At 40.5% G+C, this 27,009-nt stretch overlaps 2 protein-coding genes across 3 annotated transcripts in view; one reads left to right on the top strand and one right to left on the bottom strand.

The window, feature by feature from the left end:
- The window catches only part of LOC124169613 (4-aminobutyrate aminotransferase, mitochondrial), a 48,428-nt gene extending 33,181 nt beyond the window's left edge, over window positions 1–15,247 (bottom strand). Inside the window, exons 1-6 of one of the 2 annotated variants that reach the window (XM_046548252.1) lie at window positions 15,176–15,218; window positions 8,287–8,540; window positions 5,492–5,619; window positions 3,363–3,530; window positions 2,802–2,882; window positions 1,550–1,766 (exon numbers count right to left, since the gene is read on the bottom strand). In XM_046548252.1, coding sequence (XP_046404208.1) covers window positions 1,550–1,766; window positions 2,802–2,882; window positions 3,363–3,530; window positions 5,492–5,619; window positions 8,287–8,338 — 646 coding nt within the window. In that variant the 5' untranslated portion in view covers window positions 8,339–8,540; window positions 15,176–15,218. Of the gene's footprint in view, window positions 1–1,549; window positions 1,767–2,801; window positions 2,883–3,362; window positions 3,531–5,491; window positions 5,620–8,286; window positions 8,541–15,175 lie in introns of both variants that reach the window. The other variant, XM_046548253.1, reaches the window with a different exon arrangement.
- Window positions 11,456–12,592, top strand: LOC124169514 (uncharacterized protein K02A2.6-like). Its single transcript, XM_046548147.1, has one exon. The coding sequence runs from the start codon at window positions 11,456–11,458 to the stop codon at window positions 12,590–12,592; it is 1,137 nt and encodes a 378-aa protein (XP_046404103.1).
- Window positions 15,248–27,009: the final 11,762 nt, after the last annotated feature.

Genomic DNA, 27,009 nt, shown 5'->3' with positions numbered 1-27,009 from the left:
CCATACCCCCTACCCAGCCCATTGTCTGTTACTGGACAACTCTCGGTGGCCGGACTGTAATTTTATCAACCTTGGAACAAGGTCTTGGGACGCATCTAGTTTGAACATCGGAGTTCGTGTGTTCGGGAAGACATCAACCTTCGATTGCGTCATGGCGCAGTCTTCTGTTGAAAAACTGAAACGAATTTTCTTGTATATATATATTTCCGCGTAATTTAATAGCGTTTATAATACACTATTTCTTTCGACGATTCTTAAAAGAAACGTTCTTACGAACTTCGTTATTACGAACCTCCAATTTTTCGGCCCCGTGAACTTCGTAATAACGAGAGTATACTGTAAGCTACCGGTAGCTTCTGCAAGCTCCCTTCGCCGAAGCTTCAGCGTTAGAGAATACAAGTGGGAGCAAGTACCTTAATTAAGCATCTTTCCACCAGAAAGCTACCGCGCTTCGAGTTAGAGAATAGACCCCCAGAGGTGGGGATCTTTGAAGCGAGTCAGCTAAAAAATGAAAAAGGTTTCTTTTGTTCTCAAATAACTTGATATTTTCTTTCGAAGCTAAGGTCTTCGTAATACGATCCCTGCTCCAGCTAGAACCTTTTTTTTATTTCGGAGAAGAGGAAAGCTTCAGACGGGGAGAGGCGAGTGCTGAATGGAGGGGGATAAATCTTGGGAAATGCGCTAATGTAACTATCCCACGGCACTCAGCTTCTCCCTTTCGTATTTCAATCTCCTGGGAAAGATTTAAACTTTGTGTCTGTCGTTATTGACCATAAATAACACATTGTAAACACTTCGTCTCATTTTTGTCAAATGATGGATGCGGGAAAATTATACGACGGGACCGCGATCTTCAAACGATCAATGCGGGAAAACAATACTTCGGGGAACGATAGATGCGGGAAAAAATTACATTGTCTTTATGGAACTTAATTTGGGACCAGGAGCGGCGAACGATGAATGTGGGAAAACGATGAATGCGGGAACGATAGATCGGGGTTCCACTGTATATCTAACCTAGAAAAACCTAATATTTCAATATTTTTAATCACATCAAGCTACTTGATACTTAAAGTATTGTTGGTATCACCAACTAGGAATGCCAGTACTTTATTATTCTTTGGAGCTAGATAACTTTAGCTACTAATTTCGGAAATAACATATGCAATATTACCCTCAATAAAATCCAAACTTTATTTTTCCTTTGATATTTACTAGCGTTATATGTGTCATGCCTTTCCCATAGTTTCCATTTCAAGGACATGCAATTGTGGTCCACTCCATTCCCTACCCACCACTTCTGGTTTGGCAAAATGCTGCACTGACATCAGTTGTGCCCAAGATGCACTCTGATTGCTTATCAGTAAGCTGCAATTTATAACGATGAACATAAACTTCTATCTAATCTTTCTAACGACTTATACCCAATGAAGAATACCATTTTTGCTCCCTTACATCTTGTTTCACATTTGGTATATCTTATTTCATCAAAATAAATTATATTTTGTCAAGAACAACTACACAACAAGACTGCACACAGATAGCTGACCTTTGAAGGACAGAATGGATAGCTTGGGTGCTCCAGGTGGCTGATTGACCATGCATGAATCCATATCCTCCTGGGAGAAGGGAGTCTTATCAACGTCAACACCCTGCTCCTTGCGCTGCTTAAGGCGGTACCAGAAGAAAATCCCCTTGTATGCGTTCTCATTAGAGCAGGAGCCACAAGCCATTGTGGTTACTTGTTTAAGACCCACAGGAGCTACCTGCACAGAAACAAATCATCGTGATTAGGAACTGAACTGTTTGGTTCCACCACTTCTGAAGCAAAGAACCACAATCAGAACTGATGCCAAAATAATCCACATGGAAATACTCCCTTTATGATACTAATATGTTATGGAGGACCAATAGTAAAGTGAATCCCCTCATATGCTAAAACCATTATTTTCAGATGAAGAATCACTACAAAGTGCATGTGAGCTTTGCCTTGTTAAAAAAAATGTGATTTATAAACAAAATTGACAAAACTTGAAATTTGAAAAAGCACAAAATCAGCTCAGATCTGCCTCTCATCCAATGATGATGTTACCACCAGAGATCAATGGATAAGCGAATATATTTCACTGCATGCCGTAGTTAATTCCTCATAACACCTAAGAGCAAGGGCGTACCCAGGATCAAAACTAGGGGGAGGCAAGCCATGGTTGTTCAAGTTGTTGGTAAGATTTAAGCATGGAAACGGTGAATGCAATCAACATTTTAAGGAAACTGTAACAGCTCTTTATTACTTTTTAAAATTATTTACTTGAAAAAATATTAGGTATTTTCCTTAGTGACATTAATGATTTTTGCTCCTAGGGGAGGCAGCTGCCCCATCGCTGAGTACGCCCACGCCCATGACAATAGGGATGTTCACCAATTAAGATTCGACTCCAGTTTCAGCAAAAACAGGCCACATTTTACTTGTGCTCAAATTTATAGTCATCTGCCTCCTAAACTTAAAATCACCTCTGAATAAGTAAAATTTAACAGGCAATTTAAAAAAATAAAATCATACTAATCCAATATTATGAGTTGTAAATTTTATGAATGCAAGTATGTTATGTGCTCTTTTTGTGCGTTTTTATGTTATATACTTTTCTCTCTAATTTAATGAGATATTTTTTTAGCTCCAACCCCTCCCCTTCCAATGTCTCTAAGGGCATACAGAAATAAAGACTATATTATTATTATTAATCGATCATCAATTTTAAGTCTACATGAAATCCTTCATTCTAAAAGAATCAACACACACTTACATCGAGAAGGACACTCTTCAATTTCGACGGCCACTCTGCACCTGGAAACATTCCCAAGGCTGGACGGTTCACCATCGCACTCTGTCCATTGGAGAAAAAATAACTAAGTAATATCATTTTGACCCTTGATTTCCAGGGTCCACAAACAATAGTGAAATCTACTCTATAGTTCCACTTGAATGTATCCCTGATGTCCACTTTCTACTGCTAAAGGGTGTTGAAAAATATAGAGACAAATGCTGTTTGGTCTTCAAAACAATACTTGAGACATCAAAATTGTCCAAATTCATATAATTTTAGAAGAACTTGTATGTGTTATCTCAATCAGGTCTATTGTTAATGCTATTTAACAATTCATGTTCCTTACTAAGTTGACAGCTACATACAATGAATACACAAGCAGATTTTATTTCCCACGAACTCGAATGGGATACTAATTGCAGATGTGGGAATCAAAGATATTGCAACTTAGCTATTTCCAGATGTGTATTTAAATGAGTTATATATTGTTTCAAGGATATAATTGAGAGCTTTAAGGGATAAAATAAATCAAAAACTTACGACAGCTTCAGGGGACGTCGCAGCTTTGACAAGAGCAGGATGGTTGTAGCCAAGAGGTACAGATGATATCTGAGTAAACAGGTCCAAAATAACGTTTCCATCAGCATCTACAAGGTAGTTGCCCAAAGACCTTCTGTAGTCACTGAAGAGTTGCACAGACCCTGCTTGCTGAAAAGAAAATTACTTAGCATAGTCATTCCTGCTGACAAGAAAATTCCTTTAAGCCTGTTTGTCTCTTCCCGGACCCGTAGCGCACAAATTAGCAACAAGTTCAGGGGTGGGTGCACCAGGGGGAGGGAACGTGGAGGGGAAGGCAACCTAGAGTCTAATCTCGGGAGAAGAAGAGAAAATGATCAAAGGTCGTTGAAACGGAGGCCAACACCATTCGGTAAAGATAGCCACCCTAGGATGAGTCGTGGGAGTGAAAGGAATTTTGAGAGTGCCTATCACTCAACTGAGCCTGGAAACAGCACAAGCGGTGAAAGTAAACGATCTGAGTGGAGAGAGTGAAGAGGGAGAGGAAGACCCCCCACCAAACCCAACTGGGAGCCGTTCACAAAAATGGACTCGCCCCAGTCAAACAAGTTTCTGCGCACGGGTCATGACAAAATAAACTGACTATAGTTTAGCCAGTGCCTCAGTAGTCTTCTTTTCTGACACTTAACAAGAAAATAAGCCAAAGCCTAAAGTTTCCAGCACAACAACTTCTAACCAGAGATTGGAAAAAGTCATAACTTCACATTCATACTGCTGCACTGCTTGAAACAAGTTAACTTGTATGCAGTGACATGCACAGTTGCAAAGTAATACATCATGGATGAAATTTGAGATGAAAAAATATTTGGCTCAGCCAGGATTCGAACCCAGATCTTCTGACTGCAGTCAGGTATGCTACCAGTTACACCACCAAGCCATCTTCTTCCACGAATTTCTTCATAACTAACGCCATCCTTGGTGTACATAAATTTTCACCCGTGCACGTGACTACATACAAAGTCATTTGTATCATGCTTTGCTATGAGTATGAAGTTTACGACTTTTTCCAGTCTCCGATTAGGAGTTGTTGTGCTGGAAACTTTAGCCTTTGGCTGATTTTCTTCGAAGACATCTACGTCTAGAGAAAAGGGAGAGGGCACGTGATAGGCTGATGACTGTTTAAGCAAATAAAAATTAATATCTTTCAGAAAAAAATGGAAAACATAATCTTAGAATTTCACAACATTTCCATATCTGATAGAGACAAGAATTGACTGAGATATTTTCCCAAACAGTTAGGTATGGGACTTTAATTTTCCCCTGAATAATAAAGATTTTTCCCTCTTAGTGACACTGAAATTTGGTGATACTAGCAAAAAGAGCCAACCTAAATTGAAAAGTTTTGTAGCACTTTATGAAAAAACACAATATGAAGTTACTATTTTAGATATCAATGCAATGTTTTTTTTTATTTTACTAAAAAGGAATTATTTGTTGATTATAATATTCTAATATATGGGATAAAGGATAAATTTAATTATTACAACAATATTGGTTAGAAAATCTGGTCTACGCTCGAGCCGATATATCGGCTCATGACACTGTACACTCGTGGAGCAAAAGCCGATATATCGGCCCGTGGCACTGAGAGGGTTAAATAAACACTCAGTGGATCTCAGCAGTGGCAGATCCATGGGGGGCTATACGCATTGGGTCGAAGCATACACTGTATAAAATCAAAATTTTTTGAGGTTTGCACGAAAATATTTAGTAATTATTTTTTAACAAATTAGTTTTAAACTTGGGTCATACTTGCATCTTTTCTTGTCAAAGAATTTTCCTAAAACAGTGAGCCTTGAAAATCCCACAGCTCCAAAATTCCCCAACCTCCCTTGGCCAGGGAGGAATTCCCCAGACCCTTTTCACTTTTAGATCTGCCGCTAGATCTCATGTCAGCAAGCTCATTTCTCTTTTGTTCCTTATTTTTGTAAAGAGGGTGCATTCTGAAACCCCCACCACATGCCGATAGAGGCGGTTTCAGCAGGTAGAATGCATGTACAGAAACAGAATAATCAGCATGTCAGTGTACATGAAACTATCAAATCTTTTCACACGCTTGACTCAAAATTCACAACACCAGCAACATGAAATACCTGAATGGCATTGAGTTCCTTCAAGAGTTCGTTGGATTTTGGTCCAGGGACTTTGGTGACCATGTGGGGTGCTTTGGGCTCCCCAGCCACAAGACTAGCTGCAGCGCTTGCATTTCCACGGCAGCTAACTATGCAAGGTAAAGAGAGAAATTTAATACATTATTTAGGTTATAGGCACAAAAGTATATCTCTAAATTATAACACTTGTCCCACTTCCACCACAGATCACTGTTGGCATGCAGGAAGGGGCGATTTCACCATGGCTGGGACCACACCCCAGCCTCCAGCCTGTAATTGTCAACTAGAGATGGGAAAACAACATCTTTCTCCTGTGGACATTTTAAAACACTGAATGAAAAATGTTTTTCAATTGTTTTCCATTAAACTTTTAATTGCAGAGGCATCTTGAAAGATTAACTTAAATTATTTTTTACTCTGTGGATTTTTCGCACTATTTGTGCATTGCGGGTGACTCCATAAAAAGTTATCACCGTGGCTAGTCCCGGTATACTTTCATAAGTCCAGAGCGAACACCTCTAGTGTTCAAAGTTCGGGCTTTGCTCTCCGGCTGTGGCGCCATGCGCACGACCTGGACTGCTAGTCCCATCATATGCTCAGCAGTCCATACCACCTTGTCCGGTATAGTCCACAAATTTCCACAGGGGAGAATGACGCTTCGGTAGCTTAACTGGCTAAAGCACTCGGCCGGAAATCGAGGGATCCGGGTTCGAATCCTGGTCAAGGCGAATGATTTTTCCTCTGTGGATTTTTCGCATTAACTTAAACTTTGTATTTCCGGAGAATTTTTTATTAAAACACAATTATGGTTTCGACGACATTATCTGACCAAAAGATGATGTTCACCGTCAAAACCATGGTCATCTTGAAATAAAAAATTCTGCGGAAAAACAAAGTTTAAGTTATTCATTGAAGATGTTCAGCAAATTCCAAAAGTTTTCGCTGGAAACCACCAACTAGAGAGACATGTCCAAGGAGCATTTAGTTTATTCCCCAGAAATGAACACTTCCCAATTATCACTACAACAACTATCACATCCAACAGCTATCATTTCCATGGATTAGTAATAACATGGAAATACAATAAGTTATATTATAACCAATGGTATTTTCAATGACAACCTGCATGCATTAACCAATATTTTGATCATTCTTTAATGCTAAGGCCTTAATGAATACACAATTAAAATGTTGATCTGCAAGTTAGTACTCCATGTTTGAGAAAATATTCACAGAAATAGCACTGTTATGAGTGCCTCAAAAAAGGTTGGCACTCCTGTGTGTTCCTCCAGTTAGTCACCACCGCCTGTGGCGCACATGGGACTATGGCAGAGGTCAGTCAGCTGTGAGGGCAGTACATTGTAAGACGTGACTGTAACATGTACTTTCTGTTGAGTTAATAAAGATAACTCCATTGGAAGTTTTATATTAATTTCAAAAGTGATTGGATTACATCACAACAAGCACCATTCTCAGGATGAAAATGAAATGAAATTGCAATTCTAGAGATTACTTCGTCAAAGAGTGATTTCTATTTGTCATTATGGTGAAAAATTTGACATTTTAATTGTGTCACATACAGTGGTACATTTGTGATACATTACAGATACATTTTTTCAGTACTTAACCCATCACCGTCCATAATCAGGAAAAAAACAAATCATACCACAACCATTGAATTGACATTATCTTAGACATGAGTTTCGAAGTGAATCACAATTAATCTGGCTTGATGACGATGAGAATTTATCACACAGCCTCGGTCACGAATAAATAAAATTTAGAGGTATGAGTAAATTTGTCTCATCCATTCATTAACAACTACATGGAGGGCATGGTAGTACATTGATTGCAAGGCTGGGCAGCCTCCGTCAGGTTGTTAGACCTTTCTTTGCCTACTGCAACAACCCAATTTTAACACTACCTGCCAGTTGCAGTCAACAGACAAGAGCAACACAATTACGGTATGAATGGTGACCCATCCAACGTTATTCCAGGAGCAACATTACTTGAATTCACTGATAATAAGTAAACCGGTGTATAAATGTGGCCCAGAGAATAGGGAACCTAGGAATTGGGAATTTCTAGTGAACTTATTGGCAATCTTAACGGGAAGACGATATCGCAATTACACTTGCAGGTTATCCCAAGGTGACCGGATGCTCAAACTTTTGCCTTCCGAAAGACACAAATGAGAAATAAGACGTAATCACCAGTAAAATTCTAAAGGAGGAAACACCTGACTTCATTTTCTCGACCGCTGCAACTATAGCAATCAAAATAATGGAGGAAAAGTGTACCAGAGGATCCTTATCCCGCGTGTAACTGCGATTCTGTGGCTTGAAGAGAATAGAAGACAAAATATATCTTTACCATTTCATTTAGACTACGAAACTTAATCCCGAAGAGAATTAAAGCTCATAATGTAAAAACTTAAGTTATTCATAATGTAAAACAAAAAATGTATTCTATTTCGAGGATCCCCTAATCAAAAGATATGCCAATGCTTCTGTGACCAATTAATCTTTACGACGCAATTAACCTACTTAAAAACCGTTTTAACCTCTTGGGTTGGCCAAAACTAACTGAAAATTTCAAGGCACGACACTCCGTTTGCAGTAAGTGTGATGAATAATTCGTTGCATCCGTACGATAAGAGCACTCATAAATTCCACCAACTTCGCCCTCATCTTCTGATTAGGTGGCAGGTAAATAAGTAAATACGCCAACCCTCTATTAAACATGCCCTAAGTAATTAGAAAAACAACACAACTTACGATGTTGAAGAAATAATTTCGCTGGACGAGTTGGAACTCTGCAAATAGACATAGCGACGGAGATGTAACCCTGGTGGCTCAAAAAATCACAACGCGCCGAAGCAGTCCGCGCAACCAGCGAAGTTGACGCCGTGGGCTGGGAGGGGGCGTGAAACTACGGCACACGGATGGGGAGTGGGGTGTGGGAACAGATGAACAGACACACTGCGCCTGCGCTGACTTCACTGCTGCCGCTGCGTTCAATTGAGAGAGACCTTGAAAATTACCAACGGGATGAACGTCATTGGCTTCAATGAAGACGTCTTCATTTCAATCAATCGCATTATCAGAGTTTTGAATTTTTGTATCTGTGGTGGATAGTTGATGCCTCGATAAGAATTTATCTTTCAATTTTAGCCCTTCAAAGTTCACTGGAATGATGTTAATCCCTTCACAAGTTTTTTCTTGCCGTTGACACCCTCGGATTAAGATAAATGTCCACATACATTTGATTTCAGCGCCAAATTAGCGTCGGTTTCATTAAAATTAAATCGTTTTAATTTTAATTACTTTCAAAGTTTATAAAGGTAATCAAATGTATGCATTTTGATTGAAATTGCGATTAATGGTTTATTTACTCAGATAAAAATTGTATGCAAATTATTTTTATTTTCTTATTTTAAATTTGCCACAAATATTTATTTATAAATCCAGCTATGATAATTACTGTTTAATTGCCCGCATGCCGCGCAGGCGACGTAGGTAAAATTGATATAATCTAATTGCATGTTTTTTTGCGCATACAATATGAAATCTGTGTATAACATATAAAACAAATAATATTATGTATTTGTAAATATTACGTACGGTAAGATGAAACGCAGCGCCCAAAAAAACAACACACATACCACGGTATAGGTGTGAATAGACGTGCTATAAACTGTGTGCCACGTGTCGCAGCGAGGGGGGTTTTGGGGGGATAAACCCCCCCCCTCCCGAGCTCACAAAAAATTTTAAGGTGAATCTATGTTACTTAATTGTATTAATATTACGTGTAGAATAGTGTGAGGATTAATAAAATATCCCTCACCTAAAACTAACCATTTATCTTAATTTTTTCTGGCGGAAGGCCTCCGCACCTCCCGCTTATCCTGGCGGGTATTCCATGCCTCCTGGCCCTCGAGTATTAGTTGCGCCTGAAACCCCCTTAGCCTTAATATCTAGCTGCGCCCTTGCTGAAATCATTCAAGCACCGTCATCACATCACATCTGATGTGATATATTGTCATTGTTATTGTTTGTAACCTGCTAGACATAATTTAGTGTGTCATTTGTTTTGGCGCCAAACAATAAATGGAACGCTACCTTTTAGCGTCACTTGCACGGTAACCATCATAGCGTCAAGTCATTACATTGGCGACGAGGATGGGATGCCGAATTTTATGGAGAAGTTTGTGTTGGGGGTGGACAATTGGGAGTCCTATGAGGAGAGATTGGACGAGTACTTTATTGTGTTGGACTTGGGAGAGGAAGAGGTGCCCGCAGCTAAGAAGAAAGCGTTGCTGTTATCGTCGATAGGGAAGGAGGCGTACGAAGTCGTACGTAATTTGTGCGAGCCCAAGAAGCCGTCGCAGTGCTCGCTTGATGAAATCAAGGGTAAGCTGAGGAGTCATTTCAACCCTCAGAAATCGGCAATTGCTGAGAGGCACAAGTTCCATCAGAGGACACAAGGGAAGGAGGAGAGCGTCCCCGAGTTTGCGGCTGGCCTTCGCAGCGCGTCGCGTCATTGCAAGTACGGCGGATTCCTGGATGAGGCCCTGCGAGACCAGTTTGTCCTGGGACTCAGGGATTCGGCTATCGCCCAGGCATTGTATTTGGAGGACGAAAGTTTAACTTTCGCCCGAGCAGTGGAGATAGCCGCATCCCGGGAAAAGGCACTGGTGTACGCGGAGACGAGTAAAAACGCAGCAGAGGGAAGAAATTTGGAAGTTGGGGGAGGCGCAGCAGAAGTGCATTATGTGAAAGGTGAGATGGAGGAAGACGACGACGCCGAGGCGGTGCATCGAGTAGGCACGGGAGTGCCAGGAGGAAGCTCCCGTAGATGGCAGAAGCAGGAGAGAAGGCCACCAAGTGTAGACAGGTGCAACTGCTGTGGTTACGTGGGCCACAGGGCTGCAAGCTGCAAGTACAGGTCGTACAAATGTGACATTTGCAAAAAGACAGGGCACCTTAAGGCAATGTGCAGGGAAAGTAGAAGGATAAAGTGGAAGCCATTGTAAAATCACCAGCTCCGAAAGATGTCCCCCAACTAAGATCTTTCTTGGGTCTTGTAGAATATTACTCCAAGTTTTTACCGGGCCTAGCTTCTGTGCTGTTTCCTTTGCATGAACTTCTTAAGAAGGGTGTCGTATGGTTTTGGTCAGCAGACTGTGATGCAGCCTTTATGAAAATTAAAAGGTTAATCACATCACATAGGGTATTGGCACATTATGATCCAACTGTAGATGTGATATTAGAATGTGATGCTTCACCATTTGGCGTAGGTTCGGTGCTGCTCCATAAATACACCAATGGAGAGGAAAGGCCAATTGCCTTTGCATCTAGGTCACTGAGTAGTGCAGAAAGGAATTATTCACAAATAGATAGAGAGGCTTTGGCCATCATTTTTGGGGTGAAAAAGTTCCATCAGTATTTATATGGTCGTCACTTTGTTTTGAAAACAGACCATAAACCGCTGCTCCACATTTTTGGGGAAAATAGAGGGATACCACAAATGGCTGCCAACAGGTTACAGCGCTGGGCAGTAATATTGCAAGCCTATGATTATGAAATACGGTATATCAAAGCAGAGCAAAATGTAGTTGCAGATGGATTATCTAGGTTACCCGTGGAGCAGGAGTCAAATATTACAGAGGAAATCTCCTATTTGCAGGTAGGAGAAAGTGAATTTCTTCCTGTTACCTCAAAGGTAATAAGCAAAGCTTCTCGGGTGGATAAATGTGTAAGTAAGGTAATTGATTTTTGCTTGTTTGGCTGGCCAAGTAAGGTGGGTGAGGAGTTGAAGCCATATTTTGATAGGCGATATGAGTTGACAGTGGAGCAAGGTTGTTTGATGTGGGGAAATAGAGTTATAGTGCCAGAAGGGTTAAAACTGAAACTATTGTCAGAGTTGCATTCAGGGCACTTGGGGATGGCAAAATCAAAATCATTGGCAAGGTCATATGTTTGGTGGCCAAAGTTGGATCAGGACATTGAAAAGATGGTAAAGTCTTGTGAGTCCTGCTTATCAAATAAGCCAACACCAAATAGGGTACCATTAAAGAGTTGGGACTGGCCAGAGAAACCATGGCAAAGACTACATTTAGATCTGGCAGGACCCTTCGTGGGAAAGATGTTTATGGTTTTAATTGATAGCCACACAAAGTGGCCAGAGGTAAAGGAGTTAAGAACTAGTTCAGGTGAGGAGATCATTTCTCACCTAAGAAATGTATTTTCTGTCTTTGGACTCCCGGAGCAGATTGTTACCGACAATGGCCCCCAATTCACTGGTGGAGAATTTGCAAAATTCTGTGAAATGAATTGTATAAGACACATATTTTCTCCACCATATCATCCAGCAACCAATGGGGCTGCTGAAAATATGGTAAAGATTTTCAAAAACAAACTGAAAACCCTTTTGCACTCAGGAGTTCCCTTGCATGTTGCCTTGCCCAGATTCCTTTTTGACTATAGACTGGCACCTCACTCTACCACGGGGGAAGCTCCAAGCAAACTGATGTTTGGAAGACTCCCGCGTTCTCGGCTCGCGGTAGTGAAGCCAAATACGAGAGAGGTTGTTACAAACCACCAAAGGGCTCAAGGAGGAGCTCAGGGGGGTTCTTTTGAGCGAGTGTTTAGAAGTGGTCAAGAGGTGATGGTGAAAGTTTACCCATATGGTATAGGGAAGTGGGTGAAGGGAGTGGTGAAAGAGGTTCTCGGTACAAGGAACTACAAAATTTTGACTGATGATGGGAATCTCATTCACAGGCATACTAATCAAATCCAGGGCAGGGAGACAAGAGTGACAATGAGGGAGAGGCCAAGTTGTGTGCAGATTGAGGATGTAGCTGTTGCTCCAGAAATAGCTCCCAGAAGCGAAGAGGTAGGCATGTCAGAAGAGGGATCGGTGCAATCTGTGGGGGGATGGGAGTCTCAAAATTGTGTCTGGGGACCGAGGCTGCCCAAAGTGGGAGGGAATGTGAATGACCAGAGTGTGACGGGAAACAGTGTCCCTCAAAGGAGGTACCCTCTTAGAGAGAGGAAAAGAAGGGAGTGTTTGGATCTGTGAAGTTTTTTTTTTCTGCTTATTTGTAATGTTCAATTTGTAAACATGAAGTATGTCTCCTTTGGTTTTTCTTCTCTCTCCAATATAGAGTTTCATTTTTTTGTGATGTTGCAAAATTGTAATCGAATTTTTTTTTTTTTTTTTTGAGGGAGGGAGATGATGTGATATATTGTCATTGTTATTGTTTGTAACCTGCTAGACATAATTTAGTGTGTCATTTGTTTTGGCGCCAAACAATAAATGGAACGCTACCTTTTAGCGTCACTTGCACGGTAACCATCATAGCGTCAAGTCATTACAACATCTAAGAAGAAGCGTGTTTTCATCAACTTATTTTAAGCGCAGAGTGTGGCAGCGGCGAAATTGGGGCGAAATGAACACGTTGGTAACATGAAAAGCGGGACATTTGAAGACCATTTATAAGAAGGCCCTCACAGGTTCTCCAAAAAAACATCAGATAAACCCCTCGACTACAGTATCTACAGCATAATCTAATGGTTTATATCAGCTGTACATCAGTATGAATGCTTCCCCAGTAAATCCCAATAGGCCACTGTTGGATTGATCTGATCTCTTAAATCTTACGTCGCAGATTACTGATAAAGATGTACAGAATCGCCGTAAAATAAATGGGTAATAGTTTACATTGTACTTTGGGGGCTAAAATAAGATCGCTGATAAACAGCTCTTTGTAAAGAATGCATAAGCACAACTTTATATAACATTTCATAAATTACATTACGGTGTTCCGAATTACATTGGTCTTCCCCCCGCCAGTGGCGGATACAGATGGGGGGCGCAGGGGGCGCGCGCCCCCCCCCTTGTGGTTCCGCATGTATTGCCGAACATTGCAAAACCACAATAGGGTAGTTTCCTTCATCAAAGAAAACGAAAGGCATTGATTGCGATTCATTGCCCACCATTAGCGTATTCATAATACACAAATTATTTGGTTTTTGAAATACCGGTTTAGACGAATGGCAAGGGTCAAATTTTATCCTCATTTGAAAAAGGCCAGATTGGCGCCCATGCGATTCCACTCCGCATGACGTCACAGGGACCTAGTTTCTACACGAGAGGATAGGAGTTATACATCGTCTGAGGTTACCAATGCATGCATGAGGCACAGAGCTCAGGGAAACGTGTCTTAATAATCACCTATTAAAACTGGCTAAGTTCGGAAAGTTTTCTTCGTTTGATAAGGTATTAATAAACCTTTTTTAAGCCAAGCGCTACCCTTCAGCAAGGTACTCAGCTATCCGCTAGCATCCTGCGACGTATCAGCGCTAAGCCTCGCCTCAAGGTCACCTCACCGGGCGGGAGGGGGAACCAGAAATACGACGTACGGGGATATTTCCCGACATTCATACTTAAGCGTCGCGTTTTCGCGCGCTTGAAAATTTTCACTTTTCATTTGATCGCGAAAAATAGATGTTGTCGTTTAAAAATCTAAAACCGTGAAATACGTACTCCAGGAGTAATAATCTTTCGATTAAAGCAATAAAAAAATAATAGGAAACCACCCTATTGTAACTTTATTATATCATAAGATGGCATTGTCTTTTCCATGTTTATAATCACTTTTTAAAAAATTTTCATATGCTCTGCCTGTGACTTGATCATCTTTTATTACGATAAAATTAAAGACAATTCAAGATATGTTGCGCCACCCCCTTGAGTTTTTTCTGTATCCGCCACTGCCCCCCGCACAATATAAATGGAAGTTCCTCGACCGGGCCCAAAGATTTGTAGCGCTGCTTTCTCCATGCTATTTTCAACTTCACAGGCGCGATACTTTATTATAATCCTCTAAAATGGTCATAATGCAAAAATGAATCACTATCAGAGCTAAATCAATACGTACTACATGTACAGAGGTGATATTTACTTTTCATCGCCATTTGTAACTATACTTACGACTATCCGACGACCAAAATTACTTTTAAGACAAGTTATGAAAAACCCGAAAATTTATTCTCTAAAATACCCCGACAATTAAACGCATACGTTATCGTTAATGTGTTCCTTAACGGCATTATTCTCAGCAGCCCTTTTCGCCTGGAGTGGGGAGTTACTACCATTTTTCCATTGCTTACGTGGCAAAAAGTGTTCTTATCATTTATCAGTGGTATTGCCCTAGTACAATTAAACATCAAGGGATCTTGCATCAATGTACGTGTACGTGACACGACGAATCCACATCAGTCGACACAGTAACGTTTTAGTCTAGATTTGGCCTTGTAGATGATTTATTACACGTACGATTCAGTACACATAATAGTCGTATACGTCATTTCCGATTTACGACCAATCCGACCTGTGACCAAGCCTTCGGAAGGAAGGAAGATTTCTCTTTTCTTCGGAGCGAAAATTTTCTCTCCGAAACCCTGAGGCTATCTCAACCCGACTAGATACCCGAAAACCATTCGGCAATCATTAAATCATATTTTAAACTCCTTGCAATTCCCCATGTATAGCCATTATGTTCGTTGTACCGAAAACAACTACTGTATCTACTTATGACTTTCGCCATATGTAACTCTTATCCCGTTGCTGGTGAAGAGCAGAGGAAATTATATTACTTACCTAATTACTTGTTTCCACGAAGAATTACTGGTTATCAATCGATACGGGCGTGCACGCTGCTGGCACGAGGTGAATTGCATTCTTCACTGGGAGATTATGACACGTTGACGGAGACATCGTTAGTAGATAAGATAAGACGCCTCCAACACAGGCGGGAGTGGGTCCCACTGATTAGATCGTATCGTGCGTGCCTGGACACGTAGCGCCAGGCCACACCTCGAACGGTTGTCCCCTTGTGGAGACCACCCGCGATACATCTGATAAGGAGACCTTAAGCCCATGGGCACCTATGCTCTCATACGCCGTTATTCGATATAGATTACATTTAATAAAGTTTTAAACGGGGCACGTGATTGCGCCGGTTGGAATGGCATGAATTTCTGACTATGGCGTGAAATTGCGCGAATGCACGAACGAAATTAGTTCACGCCGTTTTACACGAGGCACGTCATTGCGCAATCTGACGTATGCACGAAGGCGCAATCAAATTTGCGTCGTGTAAAGGCCGTTTTACACGGGGCACGTACTTGCACAATCTGACGTGTGTACGAAGGCGCAGTCAAAAAGTGGTGAATTGGTAGAACACATAAGAGAATGCGTGGACGTGAGATGCCAAAATAGCCCTAGTTCTGATTCCGTTCATGCATTCGCGTAATTCCACGCCATTTTAGAAATTAATGCAGCTCTAACCTGCGCAATTCCGTGCCCCGTGTAAAACGGCCTTAAAGCGGTGAATTGCTAGAACACATGCGAGATGGGAGACGGCAAAAAAGCTCCTGCTCCATTCAGTGGCGGATACAGAAAAAACTCAAGGGGGGGGCGCAACATATCTTGAATTGTCTTTAATTTTATCTTAATAAAAGATGATCAAGTCACAGGCAGAGTATATGAAAATTTTATTTAAAGTGATTATAAACATGTAAAAGACAATGCCATCTTATGATATAAAAAAATTACAATTGTGATTTTGCAATGTTCGGCAACACATGCGGAACCGCAAGGGGGGGGCGCGCGCCCCCTGCGCCCCCCATCTGTATCCGCCACTGGCTCCATTTCCAATATGTTTTCAGTGCTAACCTGCGCAATAACGCGCCCCGTGCAAAATGGCCTGACAGGAGTTACTTTGCCATCCCACGTCCATGCTTTCTCGCACGCGTTCCGGCAATTCATCGCTTTACACGACGCAATTTTGACTGTCCCTTCGTTCTCACGTCAGATTGTGAAATTACATGCCACGTGTACAACGGCCTTAACGTCTGCTCCCGAATCGCTTTGCAGATAAAGATAGGTCAATCCCCTTGGCAACAGGACCAGTGTCGCAGCGAGGAGGGGGTTTTGGGGGATAAACCCCCCCCCCCCCCCCCCAGAGCTCAGAGAAATTTTTAAGCTTTTTTACTTGATCGGATTGATATTACTAACAGAATAGCGTAAGGATTAATAAAATTGCATCTAAACCCCCCCTCCAGCCTTAATTCCTAGCTGCGCCCCTGAACAGGACCACATTTCGTGATAAATACACTGAAAGAGCCAGTGCATGAAACTGATGAAAGGCAATCACAGAGAGTAATATCATTATCACCTTTGTCCACAGGGCCCGGCTTTACCGTAAGGCAAAAGAGGAACGTGTCCAGGGGCGTCGCAGTCCAAAGGGCGCCTTCTGTCACCTCATGCTATGCCTTATCATCAAAATCGGAGCTCAAGTGAGGAGGGGCGCTCAATGGAGAGGTGCCTATGGCGTAACGTTGGGTAAATCCGGCCCTGTTTGTTCAGAGAAGACAGAGGCGAATGATAAGACTGCCTGCCAGGCCTCCGGACAGCTAGATTAACTGCAGATGAAAACCAAGTTGGCTATTAATTTTAGCATAATGAAAACGAAATTAAGAGGCTATTTTATGAAATGAAGGTTTTCCGATGCCTTCCGAATGGACAAAACATTTCCGTTGTAGGTAGTGGGTGCTATTAAGAGCTACTCATTCCAAGAACAAGGCGTTGAAATAAAAGTTCAACAATGTTGATGCTGCTTGAACGTGATTTTCATGGCCCATTTAACTCTGTCAGACAAGATCGTAGCGAGCGAGGGATCCAGGGGTTCAGAACCCCGAATGTTTGGGAGACACGGTATCGGGTAAGCCCCCTCTACATGGACCCCTCCGAAATTCCGCCTTCTCCAAAATTATTTTGCCAAACCCCCTGAATGGAAATCAGTTTGCTTCCGTACGGAGAGCCATACTTCAACTAGCGGCAACTTGGCCGGTGGGTGTGCTATTAACACCGTTCGCAATTATTCCGATGGGTTTCCATTCCGGACAATTGATTTCTATTGGTTTGCAACGCGATCGGAATTTGTATTGTTTGAAAACTTCCATTCCCATGACGTTATGAATCCTCACACCAGGGGCGCTGCTAGAAATTAAGGCTAGAGGGGGGGGGGGGGTTCAGGCGCAACTAACACTGGGGTGCCTGGAGGCGTGGTATACCCGCCAGGGTAATCGGGAGGTGGGGGGTTTTGTTGAGTTTTACGGCCTTTTGAGGGATATTTTGTTAATCCTCACACTATTCTGTAAGCAATATTAATCCAATTAAGTAAAATAGATTTTAATTAAAAATTTCTCTGAGCTCTGGGGGGGATTTTATGCCCCAAAACCCCCACCTCGCTGCTCAACTGCTTCGCACTGACTCGTCGGAGTGGAAATTTTCAAACTTAGCAATCGCAATCGACCTTTTGGAATGAAGACCGACAGTAATAATTTCGAACAGAGTCATGAGCCCCCCAGGGGTAATTAGCGCAACAATGTAAGGGCTTTGTGGGTTTCAGGCCTCCCCTTTGAAAACAATTGCTTTTTAGCGATTGCACTCAGGAAACAACTACCACACGGCTAATTATCCTCTGACTTTCTCTTAACTATTAGAATCGAAATGATCCCAAAATCGGATAACTAATACCGCCGTTGGCCTCAAATTTAATTTTCTTTTCGAAAAATTCGGCGGATTTCGGAAATAAATACCAACGGAGAGCAAGCCGTAATAACTTCGGCTGTTTCGGTACGCACCAACGACCACTATTAATTTCATCAATATAAAAACAAAATTATTAGCTTATTTATTGAAATTCATGATTTTCCTATGCGTGGAAATTGAAAAATATATATCACTGAAGGCAATCCGCATTCCACCCAAGCGAATTTCTGGCGACGCGTCTGCCAATCATACTCAGGGGAAATACTTGAGAATTCGTTATCATATTCGAGATAAATGATTCAATAATAAATGGAAGTGATAAGATACGGAAAAGGCCCTGCAGCTGTCGAACGATCTCGTCGTAGAATGGTCGCAAAAAAATAAAACTAATATAAAGCAGTATGAGTGAGTGATATATATATATATATTGGCAAGGCACGACCAAAACTAATGAAAGGACAGCCGTTAAATCATAAAGATATATTCCTTGCATCATATATAGACGAGCTTATAAGAATTTTTTCGAGAAACAATTCTTGGAGTAGTTATAACCCCATTAATATAAAAATTTTAACTCCATAAGAAAGGCATTGAATTCTTTCATCTTAAAACCTTTTTCGAATTTTTAAATCACTCACTCGAAATATGTGGTGAAAATTTACATCATTGGACGTAGAAGGAATGTTATATTCAATTATTTTGTTTTTTTTTCTAAATGGTTTGACTTATTCAGGTTAATTTATTTTTTAGTTCCAATATATCCATTTCAACAATAGACATCAGCAGTCGGCGGCGCCGACTCCATGGGGCCCGAGCCCCCACAAAAATTCGTTACGGGTGTGAGGAAAAAATGTGTCAGGCTTGTCGATTTTCCCCCGTAGTGTCCAGATATCGAGATTCGAGTTATCAGGGTTCTAATGTTGATCATATGGCTCTTCAAAAATGCTTAAAACTCACTAATTATAAAATTTCCCGGGGTTTATGCCCCCCCAATATTTTTTGTAAGTCGGTATCCCTGTCAGCAGTGGCAACCAGGCGTAAACGTGCACTCAAAGCAATTAATTAAGCGATATAAAATATTGCCATTTCTAACCAGAAATTGTCCACCTTGAAAATAAAGGCATAAGACTAGACATTATAGAGCGATTTGAAACTGTGCAAAGTGATACGAAATGTTTTCATGAATGAACAAGTGCTTGTCACCAACTCTCCTCTCCTTATTAAGATCCCCTTCCCGAAAACAATGGTCTAATTTTTTCTGCACCCACTCCTTAACCGACTTCAAGTCTTTGGAGGAGGTAAAAGTGGCTCCGTTACAAATTATTCGATGGCACTGCTTATCATCTCAAATTGAAATACTGTATTATCTCCGAAAGACTAACAAGGATAGTCCCTCAAGTGTAACCACTAGATCTCGTTCAAATTCTGTTAGATGATGGAAATGGATACCCATGAGGTTTGGGTTTTTTTTTCAGCCACTAACGCTTACTACTTTTCGATATATTAGCGAAGGAAAGTAACAATAAAACGCCTAAATATACACTACCCGCATCGTAACAATAGTCCCCTTATACAATCTACCGATTCGATCGATGGATTTTTCTTCCTCATAGGAAAATCCACTAGGATTGGTAGAAAATTAATTGCATATTCATGCTTGGTTTCGCTAATAGTAGAGCCCCCTTCGCTTCCATAGCGTTGGGGTATTCTTCCCTCGTCCCCTCCCTTCCGCTCCTATCCCTTCCCAGAGGCGTCGGCGGGCTCCCATCGCGGCGGCGCCTCTATCCTTTTTCCTACATCTCCTGCCCCTCCCCGGGTGATCGGGCGTATAAGCCACGGGCTTGGTTCCCGGCCCCGGTGTGTTGTATCCCTAAGAGGGTTCACCTAGAACCCTCATAGTCTCAGTCCCCTTATACTCCGCTGCTAGGCTGAATAGCACTGACGGCGCAGTGTTGTGCTGCTGGTTGCATAATTTTAGCCGTTTTCCTGATACTTTCAATCGCTAATATCTCGAAAAGTATTTAACGCTGGCGGCTGAAACAAAAACTAAACCTCGTGGGAATCCATTTCCTATCACCTGGAAAAATTCGAACGAGATGTGGTGAGACACTTGAGGGAATTTCCTTTTAAATCAAAGCTAAAATCAATCCCATCTCTATGAGTTTAGTCTAAATCACACGATCATTTTTTCCATCCTTTTCGAGCTATATTGTGGAATGATGATTGCGTAAAAATGACTGTTTCACGCATCCATTTAGGGCGATGGCTCTGGGGATGAAAATCCCATCTGTTTTGGCTATCACTTGGCACGTCCGTTTTTCCACCGCTGAAACTGTCTTTCAGGGAATCATAACACACGGCTGCTAACAGAAATTGTAATGACATGCATGGCTCATAATTGAATGACAGTGGTAAAAATGGAAAGTGACGGAATGAGCGATGGAAAAGGGATGTAGGGAATGACTGTGTGATTCAGACTTTACACGCGTGTTTAGTTTGAAAGTCTTGATAGACTGGTCTAATAAAGCAGGAGCTAATGAATAAACTCATGTAGCCCTATTTTCTTATGCCGTTAGAACCATAGCCTATATTTAAAATCCATATTTCCAAATCCGAAAGAAATTATGTGATCCCCGGGGAAGGCAAAACACTGGAGAAATTTCGCACTTTTTCTGGATATTTGCTTTTTTCTCCTGAAATATGCGTTACTTAGGGCAATAGGGAGTACAAATTTTAACAACGAATAAATTCTCCACAAAATTAGACCTAAGTCAGCTCTGAACTCATAATTGACCTGAGCTCTTCAAAAATAGGCCATTTTTTCAAAAAAGTTTACTTTATACTGTTTTTATAAACTCTCTATATTCTCTCTCATCTTGTCCACGCCAAATCTTGCAACTCTACTTCAACCCACTTTCCGTCTACTTATTACGCTGAAATTTTCAGGATAACTCATAATCAGTTGGCACTTTTCTTATATTCTAACACTTTTTTAATGATTCTAAGTGAATCTCAATATAGTTATTTAGAATTTTAAATTAAATATGGAGGGACCACAAAAAATGGCCACCAAAATCCAATGGTGCTGCGATTATTTAAAGGAATAAGAATGATAGAGTCAAAATAAAATATGTATTATTTTTAATCAATGTTCATTGAAAAATTGATTTAATATTTAATAAATTAATTTACTAACAGAAGGAGGAGCTTAAACATAAAAAGCAGATTAGGTAGGAAATTAAGTGTAACTTTTGAAAAGTCAGATTCTTCAAAAATGCTATTTTCTAAAAATTTATTTTTTTAAATTTCCGATGTACTTATTTTCTAAGTCAAACATTATTGGCTATAGTACTTACCCTAACAAAAAGAAACTATAATAAATATTGTAGTTAAAAAATAAATTAAATGTAGATCCTTGAGCCCTCCATCTTAGAATCTTTTGTGCCATGTTTCGGAATTAAATATTCATAAAAAGGAATCCCAAACAGTCAAAAGGAATGATAATTGTTTTATGAATGCGGGTGGCATAAACCAGAATTTGGTGATATGTAATTACTAGAGCGCGGAAAAAAGTCTCCAATTTTTCAAAAAAAGTCGTCAATATTTTATAAAAAAGTCTCTTGAAAAGTCTGAGTTATTTTCATGAGAAAGTGGCTGAATTTAAGTGAATTAATGGAAAAAAGAGGGAATAGACGCGTATTCGTGGGTTTACTGTTATATTATGGACTTTTAAGACATGAGATCACCATAATTTACAAAATATTTTGTTAAATTATGAATAACACTTGCTTTTATGATCAGCAATTGTTTAAGAATATAGTTGACCCCTGTAATTATTTAGCTGATCAATAGCTATCTTCATTTTGAAATAGGGATATTGAAGTCAAGTTAAAGGCTATGGATAACAGATTTTATTCATTAATTGCATGATATAAAATAAAGGAAAAAAACTTATTTTCATTCACTTTGAGTTGTATTACCAAAAAATTATTTAATGAAGTATTGATAGATAAGGTATTTTTCTACGTTTTCCATGGTAAATGTTGTGCGACGTTCGGTGAAAATAAGTTTATACGTCGAAAACGATCGCTCTACTTCACATGTTGCAATAGGAGCATATCGCAGCGTAGCCACTTCACTTAAGGTGAGTTTTTGTAAAACATTAGATGTCTGCCCCTTGACCTCTCCGTTGAGAATCTGAGCTATACCAGTCATTGACTTGAAGCCTTCGTTTTTATCCAAAACATTGCACAATTTGCCATAAACACTTACAGCTTGTTCACCCTTTACACATTCAAGTTTCTTCTTCTCATCCATTATTGTTGACACCGAATCACTGAGGCTCAGGATGGAAGATTCAAGATATTTGATTTTTTTTACCAACAACCCAAAGGATGCTGAAATACATGTCATATTCAATGGGTATGTTCTATCTTCAAAGAGTTCTAGAGTATTTTCTATACATTCTGCATCGTCTTCAGGGTCAATATTCTGTATAAACTGAAGTCAAAAATTAACAGTTTTCCTCTTCTTATTTAGAACGTGTAGTTGTAGTTATTTTTAACTGAGAAAAATTGCAGGAATTCTATTTTGTATAATGAAATTGATTCATCAGTCACAATCATAACTACAAATAATTGCTTACATTCTTAATTTTCTCGAAGTGTTGTGCATTGAACACGCAAGCTTTCAGCCATGTTCCAAATCTCGTGATGACTGGATTCGGAGGCAATGGCAGATCACAGCAAAATGTTTTGTATATTTCCACGCGCGATAGTGCTTTCAAAAATACCTACAAAAATATTAAATATTATTTCTGCAGTAATACCTATATTGGAAATTTTATTTTTTTAACAGCTAGTACCTACCTTCTTAATGGTAGAGACCCACTTATTTGCAGTGGGAAATATTTTGCAAATTTCTTCGCATACTCTGTTAAGTTTGCAATTCACATGCACTTTGCAAGTGATGTGAATCACTTTAGGGTAGAAAAACACCAAAACATTGGTGGCTTTAACCATGTACGCCGCTCCATCGGTTAGGAGAAGTAGTAAATTCTCTCTAGCGTTATTATCTCCAAACAAGGAAGCTTACTTGCAGGCAGGTAGGTACTTGCATAGTGAAGCATACGCGGTCTGCTTGGCTTCTGAAGACGTCTGTCCTTTCACCTTGTACATTTTCTTGGGCTGGGCTGCACAAACGAGCGGACGATGGTCTTGCAACGCTTGGGGACCTCAGCAAATGGCTGAAACTTTACGTGGCTTACTCGAATATATAGAATTGTTATTCAAGTATACCGGGACAAGCCACGGTGATAACTTTTTTTGGCTAAATGGTTTTTCCTCTGTGGATTTTCGCACAATTTGTGCGTAAAGAATTGTGTTCATACAATGTGTATGCATTCACCAGTCCTTGTTGAGCCTTCATTTTTTCTCTTCGACCGAGTGCCAAGAGCGCATTGTTTGCCTCTCAATGTAGGCTCATTTCGTAACCATCTACACTCAACGTGAGACATTCACTTCGTCGGAAATTCTTGATAACGTTTCGTATATTTGTATTTCCACTAACTTTATTCATTTTTTCAATAATCTCCTGCAAAAAAGTAGAGTGTAGATAGCATGCATAGATAGATAGCTAGCATACAGTTTAGCGCTGTCCCCTTGTCAGCAGACCACCCGGGTTCAAATAAGTTGGTTCATGATGTCCCTTTGTGAAGTCTCTGGACACCCTAAGCAAAAAAAAGGGTGAGGTGGCCCAGGGAAAGAAACAATATGAGAATTTAACATGCAATTGGATAAGTACGTGGTGAGCTCTACCCTCATATAACCAAACAACCTTCGAGTTGAAGCACTGCATGGGTTTACTTCATGAACGGTGGAGTTATCGAAAGAATTCATTGCAGTTTCCGGAGCTATTAATAACATTCCGCGTCAGCAATTGTTAGTAGCTTACATTTTACGGTAAATATCTGCTTTGTGTAGTATGCACCGCATAATTAACAAGATTTGTCCGACACAAAGTTGAACAAGTGTGGTAACAACAGCCAAATATTAACTTTGTCAAGTATTTTCAATAAAAAGTCCCAGAAAAGTCTCTTTTGATCGTAAAAGTCACGGCACATCAAAAAAGTCCCAAAAAGTCTCTAAGAAAATCATTAATAACTGTTTTATTTAATGAGATTGGCGAAGATTTGTATTTAAAACCACAATAGTCCCACTTTTACAAAAAGTCGAAACTTTTTTTCCGAGCTCTAGTAATTACGTATCACATCTACTCTAGAAAACACTTTCTTAGCTCTGATATGCAGTGTGAAATCATCAATTTGGGGGACAAGGTACCACTCACACACCATACTGAAGTTTAAAGCACGGTAATCACCACTTATGCACCACTCATTTAGGTTTTTTTACAATAAGTGGAGGGCAGACGACCAGGGGCTGTCGGGTCTTCCCATGATGCCCATCTTCAACGTGAGTTTGGATTCCCGTTTGGCAATGGCTTGCCCCTCAGGAGTGAGACACCAAGCTTTAGACTGCCTGGTCAGCAGTTGTGTGAATGTAATGTTCAGTAGCATTATAAAATTGCCAAGGCATTCCAGGCGCTTTTCTTTCTTTTTCCTCCTTCATTCCAATTCCTCCAAGGAATTCCAGGAAATTCTACCAAGGGATGCTGCTGGTAAGGGGAAAAGCCAATGCGAAACAATGCACACTTTGAGGTAACCAACAATGCGTCACCCTTTGAGGACAACAATTCTGGGCAGGGAGAGGGTCGTTGTACTATCCACCACGAATCACGTCGGTGCACTAGCCAGCAGGCCATAATGCCCAAGGAAGAATGGGCTGCCACACATTAGTTGCCATAAACTTCCCAATAAACGCTTGTCAAAGACTTGACTTTTCGTCTTATTTAACCTGGCCCGTGTGAGGCCATAATCCGTTCCCCTCTTCCCCCGGGCCAGAGAGAGAAAGAAGAGAAAAGGGAGAGAAAGGAAGTCAAGTCAAAGAGAAGTATAATAGACCCACAAGTTTTGATGGGAGAAATGTCGACTGCGAAAAGCTGATAATCAGACTGAGTGCTTTGCTTGCTGAGGACACAAGTTGAAACGACATCATTCTGCCATCCCCATTATGTTTAATGAAATCGTAGCAGAGAGCTTACAGCGGTTGTCTTCATAAAACTCGTAGTGAAAGACTTGTGAGACTTTGTAAGAGATCCTTAATGTGGAAACTGCAAATGTGGTGCAACCTGAGAGGGTAAACGTAGATATCCACCCCAGGATCCACCAAAAACTGTTTGTCTGAAATGAACAGGTCTGCCTGTTCTGGTTCAGCCCGCCTAAAAGGTCAGAATTGTGAGAGCAATTGCCGGGAGCCACTAAGCACCGAATTGTCAGTATCCTGGAACATGGTCGAGCACATCTGGTCGCCTTGTCCCAAAGGGGCACCAGCAGATGCCGACCGGCCTGGAAGGGTTCAGCTGCACTGACAATGGTGACAGTTGCAGGATTGCAAGTCATGCTTTACACAGATCATGGCAACTAGATGCAAGAGGTTCAATTTTGGGGGCCAATCAAGAGGCCGATTTTGGCCATCAGCATATCCTAAATTAGACCTAGATGACCGCTTCAAGGGCAGGCACAATTTTGTAGGACTCTGGCACTGAAGTTGAAATGACATCATTCTGCCATTCTCATGAAGTCTTATAAAATCGTAGCAGAGGACTTCTAGTGGTTGTTATGACACTTCATTGAACTTGTATGAGAGGTCTTGTTAAGGACTAGTTATGCCATACATTAATGATGCATTCCAGTTAATGTCTAAATGTATGAATGAACACAAAAATGCACCCTGTAACCACCCAACAGAAAATAGAACCTGTTCTAATTTGGTTCATGCATTCGCACATGCTCCCTTCCACCAAAATCTTTCATGAATTCACATATTAACGCGTACGTGTTAATTTACCATGCAATCAGTCCATTACACTTCGTAAAAGATTCCTAATGCAGTGCTAGCATGTGAGTTCTAGGGGAACTACCATTTCATAACTAAATGGCTATAATACAGAGGGGAAGTAAAGCAAGTTTATCCATTTTTTTACACAACATATTATTTTCAATATCAAAATACCTTAAGTCATACGCAAGGTAAAAGAATATGGTAGTCAGAAACTTTATGATGAGTTAAAAGGTAGATACAAAAAAAAATTAATCCCTCAGTATGGTTATCGACCTAAATAACTTTTAGCTCAGGACTAAAAAAAAATACAAAACATGTAAAGGGGAAAGGTTAAGTTGAAAAGGTTGGTGTTAAAAAATATTTTCCTGTTGGAGAGAATCAGCAGTAAGTACTTTGTGGTCCACTAGAGGTCACTCTTTAATGGGAGGGACATCAGCCGCCAATGTATGCTTTCACACAATCCAATTAGTATTTTCATGTAAGATTAGTTGTATTACACCATTGGGGAAACAGGATTCACAGCCGAAACACAAATGGAAGAGAGCACGTGGCCCATTCAACTGCATCAAACATGTTAAATGGAACTCCATTGTACTTTCCACAGAGCTTTATAATTACCCTAATCAATTCAAACTACACAATAAGTAATTTTTAAGGTGGCAGCCAAATCTTATGAGTTTTCAGGGAGGCAACCTGCAAGAGATACATAGCTCTCTGTCTCCCTCGCGAGGGTTTTTAAGTATATCAATTAAGTTGGCTCCCCTTTGAAAATTAAACATTGTCACTGAAAGTGATCAGGGTAATTATAAAGCAGTGTGAAAAGTAACTAAAAGTAAAAGAAAGTAGTTTCATTTAACAAGTTTAATATACAGAAATTCCATGAAGTATCACCTTCATCCATTAATTAAATGGGCCAAA

The sequence above is a fragment of the Ischnura elegans genome, chromosome 12 (assembly GCF_921293095.1).
Source record: "Ischnura elegans chromosome 12, ioIscEleg1.1, whole genome shotgun sequence".
Taxonomy (NCBI): Eukaryota; Metazoa; Arthropoda; class Insecta; order Odonata; family Coenagrionidae; genus Ischnura; species Ischnura elegans.
This window is presented reverse-complemented; position numbering and strand designations above follow the sequence as displayed.